Genomic DNA, 17988 nt, shown 5'->3' on the forward strand with positions numbered 1-17988 from the left:
TAGCCTCCAGTTTGAGGTGGGAATTACCACCAATACTAGGCCAGGTGATCTTGGCTTCATTTGCCAAATCCTTGAATCCTTGTTCAGCCTCCTTTCTCAACTCCCCATGTGAGCTAATTCCAGTTTGTCTCAGAACGTTCATTCTTGAGGTCCAGAACTAAAGCAATCTGGGATTTAACCTTGCAATTTTAATATCACAGTGATACAATGTATGGGAGAATTTTAGTTCCTGTGGGAATAAAACTTTGATTTTCTGTCATTTATGCTCACAAATCATGGGTATATGAAAATATCCAACATGTTTTTCAAGTTACCTTAACTACAGTCTTCCCCAAGCTGTTTGTAATTTAAGAATATTGGAATATTTGTCAGGAATAGTATTCTCAGTAATGAATCAAAATGTGTGGGTAATGGACTGTAATGCCTGAAGTTATTCTGAATTGCTGATGGCAAATGACAGCTGTGAAAGAATGAGGTGATGATGTCCAGATGTTGTGAAGCCTCTGCCAGCCTACCAAACTGCTGTATTTCCTTATTTAGTATCTGTCTTAGAACCTGAGTAAAAGATACACCTTGTTTGAAGCAAAACAGAAAATGAAGCGTAGAATGTGATGGGTTTATTTTTTATGAAAAGATTTGAAGGAGAGAACTTGCAACCTGCTGTGTTCCTGGTGCAGAAGAGCCCAGCAGTCTTTCTTCAAGTGGGATGCAGTTTTATGTTCTTGTGAATCTTATTTCTCTAATTGCTTCCCCCTACTGTGAGTGCTCCCATTGCAGTCACAAGGAGCAGGACCATGTTCCTCTGAGGAAGAGTCATGACACATTAGCTGTTGAAGTCTCTCTAGTATTCATTGAGTGATCTCATAACTTGCTAACAGCGTTCCTGAGAACAGACTTGTATTTAGAGCAAAATGTTTAAGAATAAATAATTTTGAAATAACAAAGAGAAAGTCATCCTACATTATTTCTTTTTTACCCCTGAGGTTTGCAATTTTTTTGTCCTGCAAGTAGCAGCCCTCCACAGAGCCTTTGTCCACCAGACTGTTTCATTGACGGCTGCTGCCACCCGCATTTTGTTCTTACTAGGGAGCAAAAGTGCATCCTGCATAAGTGCTCATGCCCAGACTACACTAAGCCAAAGTTGGATAAGTTTTCTGCTGGTTTAGATTCCTCTAGGCACTAATGGAAGCCAGAACTACCTGACAAACTCACTGAGGATTTTTCTTGAGCTACAACTGCATCTAGTGTTGTTATTTAAAATTAAAGTGAGAAGCCCTGTGCTTCACTCCTAATGAAGTCCACATGGTTGAGGACAGTGTAAGAATATGGAGCTCTTGTTTATGTTTCAAAGAGGTAAAACCTTATAAAAGAAAGGCCTTATAAAATCAGGCCTTGCTCAGCTGAATTAGCAGCTAGCCTCTTAAGTTCCCATGAGAAAGAATTCTAGGAATGAAAATCAGTTTGCACAACAATCTATTATTGTGAGAAAAAATGGGTTGCACCTGTGAGAAATAAAAAGTCTATCCCATGAGAATCCGTGAAGAAAATACGTAAACACCTGTGTAAAGAGGGAGTCTTAGCACATACACACACAAGCACCTTCTAACCAAAGAACTGAGTGGCAAGAAAGTTACTAACCAATTAGAATTAAACAGGATGACTTTGAAAACGGTATCAAAATAGGCTGTAACATTCAAGTGGGGCTTTTTGCCACTGAAACTTTGAAGTGCTGTGCCTGTTGTTATTCACTGGCTATTGTTGCAATAGCTCTAGAGTTTCAGAATCTATTATTGTGAGAAAAAATGGGTTGCACCTGTGAGAAATAAAAAGTCTATCCCATGAGAATCCATGAAGAAAATATGTAAACACCTGTTTAAAGAGGGAGTCTTAGCACATATACACACAAGCACCTTCTAACCAAAGAATTGAGCGGCAAGAAAGTTACTAACCAATTAGAATTAAACAGGATGACTTTGAAAACGGTATCAAAATAGGCTGTAACATTCAAGTGGGGCTTTTTGCCACTGAAACTTTGAAGTGCTGTGCCTGTTGTTATTCACTGGCTATTGTTGCAATAGCTCTAGAGTTTCAGAGAATCGCAGAATGGTTTGGGTTGGAAGGGAGATGAAAAGACCATCTAGTTCTTTATGCCTTCTCACTACTAGAATAATACCATTTCTTTTCCTACTCCATCTTGGCCTTGAGCACTCCCAGGGATGGGGTATCTGCAGCTTCTCAGTTGCAGACTGAAGTTTGCTCCTTGCTGCTTCACCCTATCAGTAATTATCATCATCCTTAAAGACTACCAAAGGCTTCAGCCTCCAAAGCTAGAAGTACTCACAGGCAGAACCTGTGTCCATCCACAATACACACAGACCTGCCTCATTCCCGGCTGGGCTTTAGGTTAATCTCAAAGAAATTGCAGAGTATCACCCAAAGCGAGGAGACTGAGGATGGTAACGCTCACAGTGACTGTGTGAGATGGAAAGCTGAGTGTCATCGTCATGGTGATCTGGAGTTTGCACGCAGGCTTCTTATCAGAGCCCTGCTTGTGAAACTCTGGGACTCTCCAGCCCTACCAGCACAAACAGATTTAAGGATGCATTTGGTATTCATCTGGGTCAGGTCCTGCGCTCTCCATGTATAAACTCATGGAGATCATGCTTTTGAGGGTAGAAAACACACGATGCTGTACAAATGTGAAGTTTTATTGTGATTTTGAGTGTTTCTATAAATAAACAAAAGCAAACAAACTTCTCTGATTTATTGTAGAAGTGGAGAGGAGCAGAGTGTTAATGATTGGATACAAAACCTATACAGTGAAAGGTTAAAAGCCAAAAAAGTGCATATGTAAATATGTTTAATGAGTGCAGTTGCTGATAGCAAACACTGACTGTATATAACATATCCTGGAGTTATAGAATACATGTATATACACATTTATATAAGACTGAAAAGGCACTAGAGTTTCCCAAATAAAACACAAGTAAATTAATAGTGTAAATCAAACACTGAGGTTGGGGAATCAGTTTAGGGGGTTGTGCTGGAAGGGAAATTTCGAAAAATCATATGGGAAGTTGGAAACTAGGTTCCCACTGAAAGCCAGGGAATTCAAAAGTCCAGCTCCCATTTGTATCTTCAAAATCTCCTTTAATATACTGATCAGATGCCAAATAATATATGTAGTATGAGATTAATGAGTCTATAAAGGAATGTACCACACTGCAGAAAACTACAGAACATTAAGCTTCTTATGGAGCTGAAGAGCTTACTACAAAATCTGGCACTCTTGTTCGTGCTATTCTTAAATTGTAGAAATAAATGGGTTCTTGCAATACTGAGAATCTAAATACATTCCTGTGCAAGTTTGCCCAAGAAATCTATTTGTAGGGAAAATTGTCATCAGAACAAGGAATAAAGAATAATGTAGGGTGGGCAAACCTGGTAGTCAACCTTTTATCTGCTTTTGCCAGAGTGACCTTACTACTTTCATTTGACTGAAATTTTTACAGGTTAAAAAAAAAAAAGGCATTTTTTAAATATCTTGTAAAAACTTACAGAATAACAATATTCTATGAAGGGGACTTGATAAAACAAGGTATGATAGTACATGTGCATGTAAAAAAAATCTCTGTAGAAATAAGTAGTAGAACTCTTACGGGTGGGTGTGTTTTTCAATGATTTTTAGCTTTTGTGATTTTACTGCTTTACCTATGGAGTGTAGGCTGTGTAAGATAAGTGTAGGGAGTTTTTCAGGTCAGAATTTTAGCAGCTGTAAGAAATGCTGAGTATGTTTATATAATATTTATTTACACAGGAAATAAAAACAACAACCAGCAGAGTTAAAACAACGGCAATGACTGTGTCACACACCTGTGACAGGTGTTTACACACCTGATGGTAGAGTGACAGAACAGGCAGGCCAGGGCAGGTGTCATGTAAGAAGATTCACTCTCCTTTTGGAGCCATAGCTGCTTTGGTCTGATGCTAGAGCAGCTCCACCTGTAAAGAGTATCTGCTGTGCAGGCAGTAATGAATTCTGCAATTCTGTGAGCAAAAGCGTGTGGTGTTTGAAGTCCTGTGAATGCAAACCTGCAAACCCTCAAGTAGCTTTGTGAACACAGGTGTATATAGTGTAGCAGCAGAAAAACTGAATGATCACAATTCTGAGACACCTTTGGCGCTGCTGGTGTTGTAAAGGCCCCTGATTCCATTCAACTGATTCTTGGTTTTCTGAACTATTTTATCACTTCTGTATTACAGATTCTGCCTTTTCCATATGGAGTGTATTCACACTGATTGGCTGCTCTGCAGACACTGTGTTGGAGAGTTGGGACTTAAGTCAGAGCCAAGTGCCCCCAGCTCCAGCTGTGTCCCCTTGCTCTGCCTTGGAAGGTGCTGAGCCTTCTCTGAGGGCATGGTGGCTGCAGGATGCTGGGGGACCATGCAGCATGAAAGCAGATTCTGTCAGCTGAACCTGTGTCTGCAGTGGAGCTGCTGTCTTATGGTGGAAGCTGTTTTCTTACTTCATTCCAAAGGTTTTGGCATGGTATCTCTTGTAAAGTCCTTACTACTGCTTTGTCAGCTGTTGAGCACCTTTCTGTTATGCTTTTACTGCAAACAGATGAACCCAGATTTTCCTGAAAGCAAGTGCAACTACTGCTGGCATTGCAGGCTGCAACAGGTTTTCAGGCTTATACAGGCTGGCAATGCCCAGACTATATCAGAGGAAAGAGGCTTCCCCTGAAGTAGTTTGGGGTTTTTTTCATAGACAGCAGGTTGTCCTCACGGGATCATTTTGTAGAGAAACCCATTCCCAGGAAACTCAAGAGCAAAGTTACCAGTGACCCAAATAAGCACATCCAAGGGGAGTTCCTCTGTTTCCCAGAGGATTTGGCTAGCATTACAGGAAGTCTGGCTTTTTTTCATTCCTTGTTAAATGTACGTTTATGTACATTTAACAATATGTATGTTTTGTTTATTCCTTGTTAAATTACAACACATTTTAATATCTTAGTCAAGACAGTTTGAAAATATTTCTGTGTTTTAAATACTATTAAGACAGAGCACAAGTCTGAAAGTATTGCTACACTGACCTGCCAGTGCAGTACTGCTCATTAGTCATGTATTAAGCTGTGAAAGCTGTAGCCATCAATAACCTTGCCTAAGCATTTCCCAGTACTGGACATTTTGTGTTTGTAATTACAATTTATGACCTCATTCTGCAAACATGCAAGTATTTGCATATTCTTGTATTAATTGGTATTGAATGTGGTCAGTCTGCTGAGCTGAGAGATGCATGCATTCAGGTACTCAGAGAATTAGGATTTCAGGGGCACAAAATGGAGGATGCACCATATATAAACAACTGGCAATTATAGTCACTTGTTAAAATAGTTTACAGTGGCCTGTGAGGCACAAGAAGGAATATAGCACATCTTTAAATAAGTATAAAATTTTAGATTGTGTATCCTATATTTTGTTGGCATGTGAAACTTCCACAATTATTTATGCCACATGTGAGTTGCCTCTAATAAAAAAAAGTTAAATCCTGGGAAAAAAATCAATCTTCCTTCCAAATAAAACAATTTTCTATTTTCTTTCTCTTAGCCTATGAGACTGTACTTTCATTTCATGTCACAATGCTCTGTGACTGCAGAAGTTACGAATCTCTATGAAAAAATGGACCAGTATATCAAATTAAATAGAATGTATGCCCCAGGGAATATTATCCTGGAGTACTTGTCGATGGCGTGGGTGTCGATGCGCATGCTGACGTATCTCTGGTTTTTCCTCCTGGCCGAGCCTCTCTCTGAGCCCAGTGCCAGCTGCACCATCATCCGGTCCTGTTTGTCCCCATCCTCGGACATGAAGTGCCCCAGCTCATTCACGTCCCCGTCGTTGTAGCTGCCGTCCACCATCATGGTCCGGGGCTGAGGTAGGCTGCATGCACAGGCAGGCTGTGGGCACAGACAAGGACAGCAAGCGTTGGAGCTGTGTCCACACATTCACAGACACCCCTTTCCTCCTTCCATCTCATAGAGGTGGGGAAAGGCCTGGGATTCAGGCTGCTGGGATGCAAAAGGGAGAACAAAACAGTGGAGCTGGGCAGGAGCTTTTTCCATCTCCACTTCCATGTCTGCGAGACACAGGTACAGTCAGGGAGAGAGCAGGGCTGTCTGTGGAAAAGCTCCGTCGGTTTAGGCATGGGTACTAGGGTACAAATAAAGGTTGGACCTGTGCCTTGTAGCTGAAAAAATCAGAGGAAGACAGAGGGAAACAACAAGAAGGAATGAAACCTGCCCCATTTGGAGAGAAACCCCCTGAGGCTGAAATTTTAGTTTAAATTTAATGTAACAAGGGCAGAGTGGGAAAAGTGGGACCACTGTATAAGTTTAGACTGCATAGACAAAAGTGGGGGATATCTGTCATGTCATCTGAAACCCCAACCACAGAATTCTGATTCTATCCACAGGTTTCAATCTACAGTATAAAAAATATTTAAAGGTAAAATCCTAAGACCCATCACATCTATACAGGCAGTGGAGGATGATACCTAAATTAACCCACACAGACACCAAAGAAAGAGCAGTGAGCATGGGCATAGGTTATGTGTGGCAAATCTTTACAACCTACAATACCTCACTGCTGGTGTCTTTTTGCATGCATTGCATTTTTCCCAGGCAGCTGAGAGCTGTAGCTGTAAAGCTTTGAACATTTGCAGACTTTTGCCATACCTTTTCCCGGGGGCAATAAAATGACATTGGAGATAGAAAACCTCACCTTGTCCCGCAGTTTCCTCTCCTTCCGCTCTTGCACCGTTGTCAGGTAATTCACAGCTGCGTATTCCAGCACCGAGAGGAAGACAAACACAAAACTGACCCACAGGTAAATGTCCACTGCTTTGATGTAGGAAACACGAGGCATGGAGGCGTTTACCCCAGTGATGATTGTGGACATGGTCAGCACGGTGGTTATTCCTGGGAATACACCAGCAGAAGAGACCATAAGATGCTTTCAAGCCAGACTCTTCATGACAAATACAGCAGTTCTTACAATTTTCTGACAATTGAATTTACCTTGCAATATTTTTTTTCACTTTTGGGTAATGAGTTTCACTGCCTGAGGAGGGTCCAGGTAGCCCTGATTTGTAACTGAACAAATATATCTTGTCCAGTTTTCTTGTCCATTTGGTGAGCACAGCTCTAATTCTGGTCTCAGGGTGTTGCTAGTCTGGCTTCTCACCACACCACCAGCCTCCCATCCCATGGGCAGGCAGCAGCACTTTGACTTGCTGGCTGCACCCCGTTCTAGGCTCTGGACAGTCTCTGGAGGGGTACAAGTACATAGATTTGAACTCAGTGATCCTTATGGCTCCCTTCCAACTCAAGACATTCTATGACTCTATGATTCTGAGTATCTCAGCTTCTAGTTCAACCTCTCCACAGCATGGACACAAGTGAAGCAGCTGCTTTTACCTCTTTCCCCTGTGTCTTCTGTACGCTGGACTTCTCCTGGGAAGTCCTGCTTCATGAGAAGCCACAGAGTCCCCAGCTCTCATACTTGATCTGTGCCTTCACTGGAGCAAAATCAGGGACTAATGGTGCCCCACAAGGCAGTGCTGTCCCATGTTACACCCTGGGCAAGCACAATGAGCAAAGAGCAAGGGCAGGAGCCCTTGTCGTTCTCCATTACCCTGGTTCTGAGAGAGCCTCTCCATGGCCCTCTCATTTCAGGGGCTAATTATGTCACGTTAGTGATTACTTTGGAAGATGAAATTATGTATATAAGCACAAATGACTGAATTCACAGGAGTATCTAGGTGCTAAAAATACTGCTAAGGCAGTGCCTACATCTTCTGAAAAGCCATAGGCCACACCCTTATGCTTCCTTTAATGATATCTTGAGGCAGTGGGTGCTGTTTCTAAATTCAGACTTGAAAAACTGCTCTATTGCCATCTATTTTGTCTCTCTGTATTCTCTCCACTGAGGAATATGATTTTAAGAATAAATAAAATCCTGAGGCATGTTGCCTGGAATAAGAGAAAGAAAGCCTGAGCTCAGAATCTGCAAAAAAGCAAACAACACTTTGCTGAGAGCAAAGCATCCACTTTAGAAGATTTATGTCCATATCACAGTTCTGCTCCTATGGTGAACCCTGTGACATATGGCTTCATCTCTCAAAAAGATGCTGCAAAAGGGGAAGCTGAATCCCTCACACTACAATGCAAACTTATTTAAAAAGTTAAACTGCACAGCACAGTTCAGCTGTGTTACCTCCACCCTCCCTCCTCTAGCACAACTCAATAAACTGAAATTCTGTCAGGACTGCTGATACTGATTTTCACCTTCTCACTCACTGAAGTCTCTGAAGGACACTGACACCTTGGCTGTACACATGTCCCGTCCCTGTTTAGAGCAATAAAAGCAGAGTGGAACGTTTGCTCTTTGATTCATTCCAGGTGCATCTTGTGCAAACAGGGAAAGCAATTGTCTTGGCACGAGGAGGCTTTGCACCACGGGGGGACACATGCCCTGTCCCTGGGGCACGTGTGTGGCACAGCTGATTTCTGTGCCTCAAGGCAACACGGTGCATGGCACTGGGGGTTTCACCTTGATGGTCAAGGCTGTGGTAGCAGCCTTTGTCTCTTAGGTCTGCTGACTACCAGATTGTTTTTACCTAACGGGACTCTGGCAGGAACAGCTCGTCGGTCGATCCAGAAGGACACCCAGGACAGCATGACCATAAGAGTGGCAGGGAAGTAGGTTTGGAGCAGGAAGAAGAAGATGTGTCGGCGTAATGTGAAGTTTATATAGAGGCGATTGTACCACCCTGTGAAACAGAGAGAGTGAAAAACAGGAGTTACACCAACGCCAGACTACCTTCAGATAGGGCGATGCTGCACCAGGGGAAAATTGACTCATTTTCTCTTCTGAAAACACAGTCAATGGCTGCAGATCATTGCAATCTACAGAAAAAAACTCCTTACTGAACCAACAAATCAAAGTCAAACCATCTCTCAGGTTGATGAATTCCAGAAAATATAACCTATGCAATCAGAGAGTTTAATTCAAATGAAGACTTGATGTGACCTTGAAGAGGGATTGTCTTTCCAGACTACATGACCATTAAGATAGAAGTGCATGGCAGGGACAGCCAACTTGGTATAGAAGAGTGGCAGGTCTGATGGGAAACAGAGAGAACCCCCAGTGGAAAAACCTCCATGGCCAAGGTCAAGAGAGACAGTTTTCCCCCTTCTTCCCCCAGCTCTGGCAGGTGCTCTAGTTGCCCACCTGTGCTGCTGTAAAAGGCAAGCTTTGTGGTGGTGTGAAACTCCTGAATCAGGAACTGGGACAGTGATATCCTCTCATCTGTTTTTAGGGAATCGTTCCCATTCTTCCAGTAGAGCATAAGGTCATCTTCAGTGTAAGCATCTAGAGAAGCAGAGCAAGTTCAGGATAGTGCACTAAGACAGTTACTACCACCCCCATGGTCCCGGGCTTACCCACAGAGCTCCCAGCTGAAAAGGTCAAATTCCCAAATGCCACTCACCCAGGTGGTGGGTATGGCTGTGGCAAGGAGTGGGCTAGCTCATGTCACAGCCCTCAGGCCTGATGCCTGGTAGGTTTTGTTAACCCTCCTGTTTCTCTAATCATAGTTTCATACACATAATATGTGTGTCAAGTAACCCACTGCATCAAAACTTGAAAATTCTTCTCTGTAAACCTCCTAAAATCAGAAACAAAGAAAGGGAGCCTTAGCAGAAGGAACCTGCTTGGGATGATGAGAGCAATCTGAGAGGAACAGTCTGAACAAACAATGGTCTGAGGCATGCAGGAATAAAAACTCTTGGAGAAAAAGATTTCTGCCTATGATATACACATGAACATTATTTTGTTTTTTAATAAATGTGGAACATTACTGTTAATCCTTTCAGATGGGTTTAGTAGCAGCTCTTTCCACACAGGAAGAAAAAAATCATATAGAAACATATTAAAACAGAATTAAGAGTGTAATTTCTTATTGCCAGCTTAAGAAGGAGAAGAAAATAACCCAAAAAACCCAAAAATTTAAAATGTTGCTATGTGAAACCTGGACAATTCAAATGTGCATCATACTTGGAACAAAAGGCATAAGCTGGCTTTATCTCAAACAGGCAATTAATATCACTACCCCATCATGTTTCTATGCCATGGATGAGCAGATGGTGCCCATGAAGGGCGTACAGCCATTTATCCATGTGTTTGAGGGCACCTGCGCAAACAGCCTGTGCTGTTGGTGACTGCTGACCTGCAAGCAAGTGGCTTTGGGGGTGGGGTGGCAATGGGGCAGCCTGGGCCCCACTGGGCATTCAGGGCCACTGGCAAGACAGTGCTCACTGCAGATTTTTAAAACCACTTGTTGCAAACATCATCTAATTCTAGTGAAAAAATACAGGCAGGGAGCTTTTCTTAGTGTTGAAGTCTGATGCCTTTGGTTAGAGCTCCCAGAAACACAGCAGCAGTTTAATTATTGGTATCATTAATTATTGATATAATTAATAATTGGTATAACACAATTTGGGTGCCCATGGGGCGCCCTTGGCTCCCCTATACCTTCACTTTACTTACAGCTTTCAATCTCCAGGGAACATGTCTGCGTGTCCAGGGGAAAGCGACTAAAATCCATGTTGCACATTGCTGTTACTGTAACTCTAGGAATAAAAAAAATCACTCCATTAAAAACTTGTCTCCTTATGGGACCGTAAAATAGTAAAGCTGTGAGTTTGGTCTTTTATTAAACAACTACAGTACCACTCAACTGAAAATAAATTCTTTCCATTCAGCTAAAGCCATTCCACTTTAGTTAAAGCCATTCCTTTCTTTCAGCAAGCTACTCACCACTCAACTGAAAATAAATTCTTTCCATTCAGCTAAAGCCATTCCTTCCTCTCAGCAAGCTACTGTTAAAAAAGGTGACGTGAAAGTTAGGCCATTACAAATTGCAACTAGATGGCAGAAGTATTGGAGAAGAAAATGAGAAAGGGCAAAAAGGACACTTCCCCCCTGACAATCAGCAAACACATCTCTGCAGACATCTGTCCTTTAAACAGATGCTTTGTACGATAAAATAATTTGCATTTGTCAAAGCCATCATAGTTGCAACTCATGAGGGGTGCAGGCAATTTCCTTGCACACAGTGAATTTCCAGCTGCTCAGTGGAAACTTGGTGATCACACGTGGGAATCAGCCACCAGAGGGCACAGAGCTGGAGCTGGAATGCAAGCGGCCACCGAAATGCTCTGGTTCATCCATCAAAATCTCTGGCTTTGCTATGGTCTGATTATCACATTTTTAATAGCATAATTTGGTGTTTGAACCAGAAGCAACCATAAATCTCGACTCGACTGGTTTGGACTCCAGAGAAGTAAATGAAAATACAAGTATAAATTATATTGGGGAAAGAATTAATAAGTTATAGAAGGCTTAGTGGTAGGGAGACATTACATGTGATAAAAACACAGCGCAATCCCTTATATTAGTAGTCCTTCTACACGAGTGGGTTCTGTCATCATGATGTTGCTTTCCCATCTGGATTTAGCCTTTGAGTGAAAGTGCTTGGCTCAGCTGGAAGTTTAGGTGCCAGTGAGGTCTATGGTGGTTTCCAAGATGGGAAAACAATGCCTGGCAAAGAACCCTAAAAAGGCAGACACCAAGGAAAAATACAATCTGCAGGCAAAGGCATTCAGCAAGGCAGTCAGGCAGTAACAACCTGTCAGGGAGCCTTTGTCCTTCCCCAGCATTCACGAAGCATTGCAACCTGCACTCGCTGCTGAATAAAACACTGAAACTCAGCCAATTTGCTATTGAAGTCTTTCACCACCACTTTGTGCCGGGCAATTGTTTAAGCACAAGGCTGTGCAGGATCTGAGTTTGATGTCCTCCTGTTCCCATTTTCTTTAGATAACCATAAATGCTTGCATTGCAGGTGATTGGCAGCTAAATGAGTGTGTAGGCATGCATGCCATAGCTGAACAATATGTCATATTCTTGTCCTTTTTTATTGTACTCAGGACCTGACCAAACTTTGCAAAGGCCTAAAGAATACCTGAATCACGTCTAATCTGCTGAGTGAAGAAAAAGCTTTGATAATGAGAAGGTAATGTTCAGGCTATGAATTCAAATGAACTGTAAGAAAAAAATACCAAAGAACAAAAGAATTCTTGTCAAACTGACGCCCCCTAGGGAATCAAGAATTTCTTTGCTTGACTTTTTTTGTAGATGTAGAATAAAACATCTTGGCAGGCTGAGAAGTTACCCCCTCATCTTGTGGCAGGCTCAGCTTCACCTCTGCCGCTACCAACGTTCCCTACAGACCTCCACAGCCTTCACAAGCAGTATATTCTGCAACTTTCTCACTAGTTAAATCTATGAGTCTTGCTGATACTGACTTCCTATCAGCCTGGTTTTCCTTCTTTTTGTCCTTCAGAATATATTATCTATCATCTGATTCTTTGTTTATTTATCAGGTGATGTTGACATTCTTGCATCAGAATATTGTACAGAAATTTCCTTTCAAATAGGTTTTTATGGGTCCTTTGGCAGTACTTGTTTTCTAACTGGATTCAGCCGCAGCCAAGTAAAACAGAACAGATTTTGTATTCCTTTAGAGATTGACAAATTGATTGTCTGGGATAGAGTTAAATTTTTTCACAGTAGCTAGTGTGGGAATACGTCTTGGATTCATCAAGAAAACAGTGTTAATAACACAGGGATATGTTCATCATGCTGAGCAGGGCTTCCACAGCATCAAGGCCTTTTCTGCTTCTCACACCACCCTAAAAGGGAAGAGGCTGAGTGTGCACAGGGAATTTGGAGGGGACAGCTGACCCCAGCTGATCAAAAGGACATTCCACAATATATGTCATCATGCTTAGCATATGAAGTGGGGGAAGGAGAAGGAAGGGGTGGAAGTCTGGAGTAAAGGCATTCGTGTTCCCAAGTGACCATTACATGTGATGCATTTCTGGGGCTGGCTGAACACCTGCCTGCCCTTGGGAAGTGCTGAATGAGTTTCTTTATTTGCTTTGCCTGTGCATGGGGCTTTTGCTTTACCTGATTATCTGCCTTTATCTCAGCCCACGAGGTTTTTTTTGTCTCTTACTGTTCCAATTCTCCCTCCCACCAGGACGGAGTGAGCCAGCAGCTACAAGGGGCTTAGTTGCCAGCTGGGCAATCATGACACACATGCTCCTCACTTAGCATCTCCAAGCATGAAAGTGTTACTTACCAGAAATTTAAAAATCCCAGTTTAATAACATTCAGACTTATGTCAACTGATGAACTATTTGGAAAATAAGGGAGAAAGCCAGGGCTGGGACCACCTCTCAAGCCAGAGGACAACAAAAATGTCTCCTGCAAGGAGCTTCCATGGATTTCACATGAAAAGGGAGCAAAAAGCAGGAAGAGCCAAACCAAGTGTTTGGCTTGCTCTAACAGTACACAGGATTCACCAAGAGCTATATACCCTTGCTCTGAAGCTTGTCACTTCACGTGCTGAAGGATGTTCCCTCTGTTTTTTTTCTTATTATAAATTTATACTTCTTCATTATCGCTTTCAAGAATAGAAACTGCACATTTTGCTAAGCCCAGAGACTTTGCTGTGTGGTGAAGTGGATAACTATAGCTGCCCTGGACTTCTCTTTATTACCAGACACTGCCCTTTCATTTAGAATGTGCCCTGCCTCTTCAGCAGTGCTCCGTGGGGATTGCAGCCTGCTAGCCTCCACTGAGCCTGCTCCAAGGGACTGCCACGTCTGACTGCAGCTTCCCGACAGGGACAGGGGCTAGCCATGCTCACAAGGTGAAGAGACAGTGGTGGAACCAACAATGCTGGCACAGAAACTGGCTTTCTGCAACAGGCACTTAAATATACTCATACAGGCACTCAGATGTCTTTGGATAGCCAGCACATCCATTCTTTTTTATGAAGAATGCCTCTTTTTTGTATGAAGTCATGCAAAAACACAATACAGGAATCAATTAAGCCACTTTCTCTTTCCACTAACAGCTTGCATTGACCGAATGCAGTTTTACCTGAGGCTATAAAGTACCTTCCCATCTGGCTGGACCCGCAGCATGACATTGTCTGTGGTGGTGTCGTGGATGAAGGAACGCTTGGAGTGGACAAAGAACATGTCAGGCACCCAGATCTTCTTCACCAGTCTGCCATCAAAGGTCATGCTTTGGTTGTTGGTGCTGGGGAAGGACAGCCTCTCATCTTTCCAGTAGTGCCTCAGGTAAAGCGTCATGGTGAAGTCCTGCAGCAAACAGGCTTCTGTCACAACTTACACCTTATCAGCACAGTAGGGATTGCTCCTCTCTGGGACAAACCATGAACTGTAAAGCACCTCTCCTGAGGGTACATCCACTCCCCAGGCTGCAAAGGGCATCACCAGCTGCAGCTTATTTATTCATCAGGTCAGATACATTTACTGGGCTCAGCCACAACTCACTTTTCAAGCTTAAACTTAGTACACAATGAATAACTCTGTCACTGATGTGTCTTCATTTAAAAAGCAAGTAATGATCTTGCTAAGCACTATGGCATTTTTCTATAAAGCTTCAGGAGTTAAAAAGTATTGATTCTGAAAATGTAAAATCTTCTCCATTATTATTTTGCTAACAGCCAAAATCGACCCTGAGCTTTTTTTTTTTAACCTGAGGCCATCTAGTGGTTTTCCCATGTTGATGAGTATTGCAACATGACATTAGAGGAGGAACAGGGGCAGTATTCAAAAGCCATGGGAACTAATTCAAAATCATAATGTTTGATTGAAAAAAAAAAAGAAAAAATAACAGGTTTGTTGTTTGGGTTTTGTTTGGTTTGGGTTTTGTTTTGGGGTCTGGGTTTTTCCTTTAACTTCTAAGTCCTCGATGTTAGTCCTTCTACTTGGATTTCAAGTCCCAAAGCTTTTTAGGGGCCCTCTGGCCACCTTCACAAGCTTTCTCCTCAACCAAAACGGGTGAAAGCTCAGGATACCCATGGCTAGCTAGCAGGGTGCCAAGAGCACTGGAGTCAGGGAGTCAGCTGGAAGGGTCCCCAGTTCTGGGGAAAGTGCTTACCCCTGAGGTCAGATGATTGCAGATATCCCAGCCTACACAAGAGCTGAAATAGCTGCAGTGAGAGGAGCCTGACATGCCACCAGTGTGTCTGCCAACCAGCAGCTGTGCTGCCACACAGCCCTGTGCCTGGCTCAGCCATGGGAGGAGGTCTGGTGCAGGCTCTTTATCCCTCTTGTCTGTTAATTAGGAGCACAGAGAATGTGTGGCTTCCTGTGAAACCTTCAGGGCTATTTGCTAATTTTGTTGAAAAGTCAAAACATTTTGAAAAAATATTCTGTATTGGTGAGCGATTATTTTCTCTTCCAATGCAAAACCTGAGTAATTGAGAGATTCTGTGGGTCATAGAATGTTTGGAATGGAAAAGTGCCCTTAAAGACCATCTTGTTCCAGCCCCCACTAATATTGGCAGGCTATCTTCCACTAAACCAAGTTGTTTAAAGCCCTCTCCAGCCTGATCTTGAATGGGATGGGGCATCCACAACTGCTCTGGGCAGTCTGTTCCAGTGCTTCTCCACACCCTGAGTAAAGAATTTCTTCCTTATATCTGATCAAAACCTACCCTCTTTCAGTTTAAAGCCATTCCCCTTTTTCTTGGGAGCTCTACCTCAGAACATGTCCAAAGTGACTATGTCTGAAGCATGTAAGTCCTTAAAATGAACACATTCATTGGTCTTCTCAGAGCTTTTAAGTGTGTTATCACTATTTAAGAAAATATAGAAACCCAAATCCTCTGAGACAGTCTTGGCAATGTTTTATCATTTTGTCCTAGAGAAAAGAAAATGACAGATTTCTTCCTTCTGCTTCAAGGGCCATGAAATGGTAGCATGAGGTCAATAGAAGTAATTGCTGGCAGATTCAGATTGAATGTGCATCTGCCTTTGGAGGCTGTGGAGTGTTTGTTCTTGGCAGTATTCAAACCCCACGGACACAAACCCAGGTAGCCTGCAGAGTTTTGGTCACCAGAGGTCCCATCTGTGACTCTTACCATGTCCACCTCAGAAATGCTGTCCAGACTTTCAACTTGGACATCCACCCCAACAGGAATTGCAGGGCCTAGCGGGAAAAAAAATTAGGAGTTGAAAAAGCACAAACCTCGTGAGACAAAGCAGTCCTCTGACTTTACTATCTTACAGATAGAATAGATGCTCAGTCTTAAATAGAAACAACAGTAAGCCAATAGAAAGTATAAATTATTGGAATTCACAACAAAAATCTCCTTATAACAATTAAAGTCAGTAATAAGACTGACCCACTAATAATTTTCTCTTTTTATTGTGTCATCCTACATGTGTCCCTTCAAGATTTAAAAGCAGCTTTAATTGTTTTTAGCTCTAGTGCTTGGGTCCGGGACTGGTGAGAGAGATTACTGGAAGAGGATCCTTTCACAGAGACTAGTGGTGGCACAACTAAGGGATACGTGGGAGATTTTCCCTCACTTTTACTCCCCTTTCAGGTTAATAACATCTATGAATGCTACTACTTGCATTTGACTTTCACAAGGCTCAGTACGCAGCTGTGGAAAAGAAAGGGTGACAGGAGGGGATACATTGCAGGACACAGGCATGTGCCATTGAGCCTGAGGCTCTTGTGGGGAAGGATCCAACTGTGACCCCATGTAATAGGGATTCTGAACTTTTTTCTCTCCTCCAGGCTTTGATTAGTCTCTCATATACCTCTGGCAATTACAGTCCAGGGGAGCTGTCAAGTAAAATAATGCTCACATTTGTGAACTGCTGTGAAACTGAAATGTTTTTAAATTAATTGAACATGCTGGTATTTGGCATATTGAGCATTTAGCGATAAAATCTTCTTTCATCAGAGTATATAATGGTATCCTGGATTTGAATGACCATCTGTCAGCCAGAAAGGGTAGATAAATTACAATATTCTCTAATCCGATGGGCTGAAAGAAAGCGTGTTCTCCTTCATCCATTTCCCTGAAAGCTTCAGTTGCTCTAGCACACAAAACTGTGAGCAAGCATTAACACAGTAGAAATATTTTATTTCGGGTTATAAATGAAGTAAATGTGGTACATCATTTGATTATGCACATGTAAGGCCATACGAAGAAAAAAACTTAGAATTTCCCACATCATCCAGGAATAAACATAAGGTGTATTTGCAGATTTTTATCAGAGGAAAGTATCACTAAGCACTAGGATTAATATATTGCCTGTTAATCACATTTGCCTGCCTTTGACTATGCTTTTTGCTCATCCAGAAGGCTATGTCACTGAACCTCTATTCCCCCGAGAATGCCATGAATTCACAGCACAAAAGAATAGATATTAGAGACTGAAGAGCCAATCTGCTTCTCCACTGCTGTAAATGTTACAGTATAAAGAAGTGACAGTATAAAACAGGAACAGTGACAAATGTGCATGTTTCATACCTCCAAAACCTGGTCTCATGCTGAAGTCATGGTCATCTATTCGCAGCAGCTGCTCTGACTTGGTCAGGGGAGATTTGGTGATGTCAGGGCTTCGTTTCAAGATTGGGCTACCAGGAGGAGAGAAGCACAGCTATGAGCCCTGGGCAGTGCCTGTGAGAAGTACGCTCTTGTTTCACTCCATTTACTCCTCAGAACATCCACCCCTTAGAGCACGAGACTGTGATCGTGGCAGTGGTTGGCAGAATGTCATTAAAAACTCATTCCTGCACTCAGCACGTGGTTCAGGCACCTGTGATAATTTTAGCACTGAGCAAACGTTTGTTCGGTGGCTTTTTGTCCCTGTAAAATTCTCTCTGCATACAGCAGTTTGGGGACAGTCATTAAAATGTGGGGCTGGAGGAGCAATATGTGTGGATAAGTGGAGAGGGGGAGGCATTCCTGACATTGACTTATGATGGAGTGTGAGGCCAGGAATTAGGGAAACAATATAT

The 17988-nt window shown here is 42.5% G+C and overlaps 1 protein-coding gene across 3 annotated transcripts; it reads right to left on the reverse strand.

The window, feature by feature from the left end:
- Positions 1-2692: 2692 nt before the first annotated feature.
- On the reverse strand, positions 2693-17716 carry LOC121360532 (gamma-aminobutyric acid receptor subunit rho-1). Of its 3 annotated transcripts, none has more exons than XM_041480421.1 (9): positions 17498-17716; positions 16091-16158; positions 14077-14300; positions 11753-11809; positions 10612-10694; positions 9295-9435; positions 8681-8833; positions 6784-6980; positions 2693-5960 (listed from the first exon to the last, which is right to left on the reverse strand). In XM_041480421.1, the coding sequence occupies exons 1-9, from the start codon at positions 17514-17516 to the stop codon at positions 5673-5675; spliced, it is 1230 nt and encodes a 409-aa protein (XP_041336355.1). In that variant the 5' UTR covers positions 17517-17716; the 3' UTR covers positions 2693-5672. The 3 variants fall into 3 exon arrangements, with proteins under 3 accessions (XP_041336355.1, XP_041336354.1, XP_041336356.1); XM_041480420.1 differs by having other exon boundaries at positions 11753-11812; XM_041480422.1 differs by lacking the exon at positions 11753-11809.
- Positions 17717-17988: the final 272 nt, after the last annotated feature.

This window comes from Pyrgilauda ruficollis, unplaced genomic scaffold (assembly GCF_017590135.1).
Source record: "Pyrgilauda ruficollis isolate IOZ18807 unplaced genomic scaffold, ASM1759013v1 scaffold51, whole genome shotgun sequence".
In the NCBI taxonomy this organism is placed as follows: Eukaryota; Metazoa; Chordata; class Aves; order Passeriformes; family Passeridae; genus Pyrgilauda; species Pyrgilauda ruficollis.

Bases quoted from the DNA above. Each gene is read 5' to 3' on its own strand.
- LOC121360532 (XM_041480420.1), bottom strand. The intron at 9,436-10,611 runs GTAAGTAAAGTG...CTGCTTCTCTAG, and splicing joins TTCCCTGGAGATTGAAAGCT to ATGCTTACACTGAAGATGAC. The intron at 6,981-8,680 runs GTAAAAACAATC...GTGTATTCCCAG, and splicing joins TCCTGCCAGAGTCCCGTTAG to GAATAACCACCGTGCTGACC.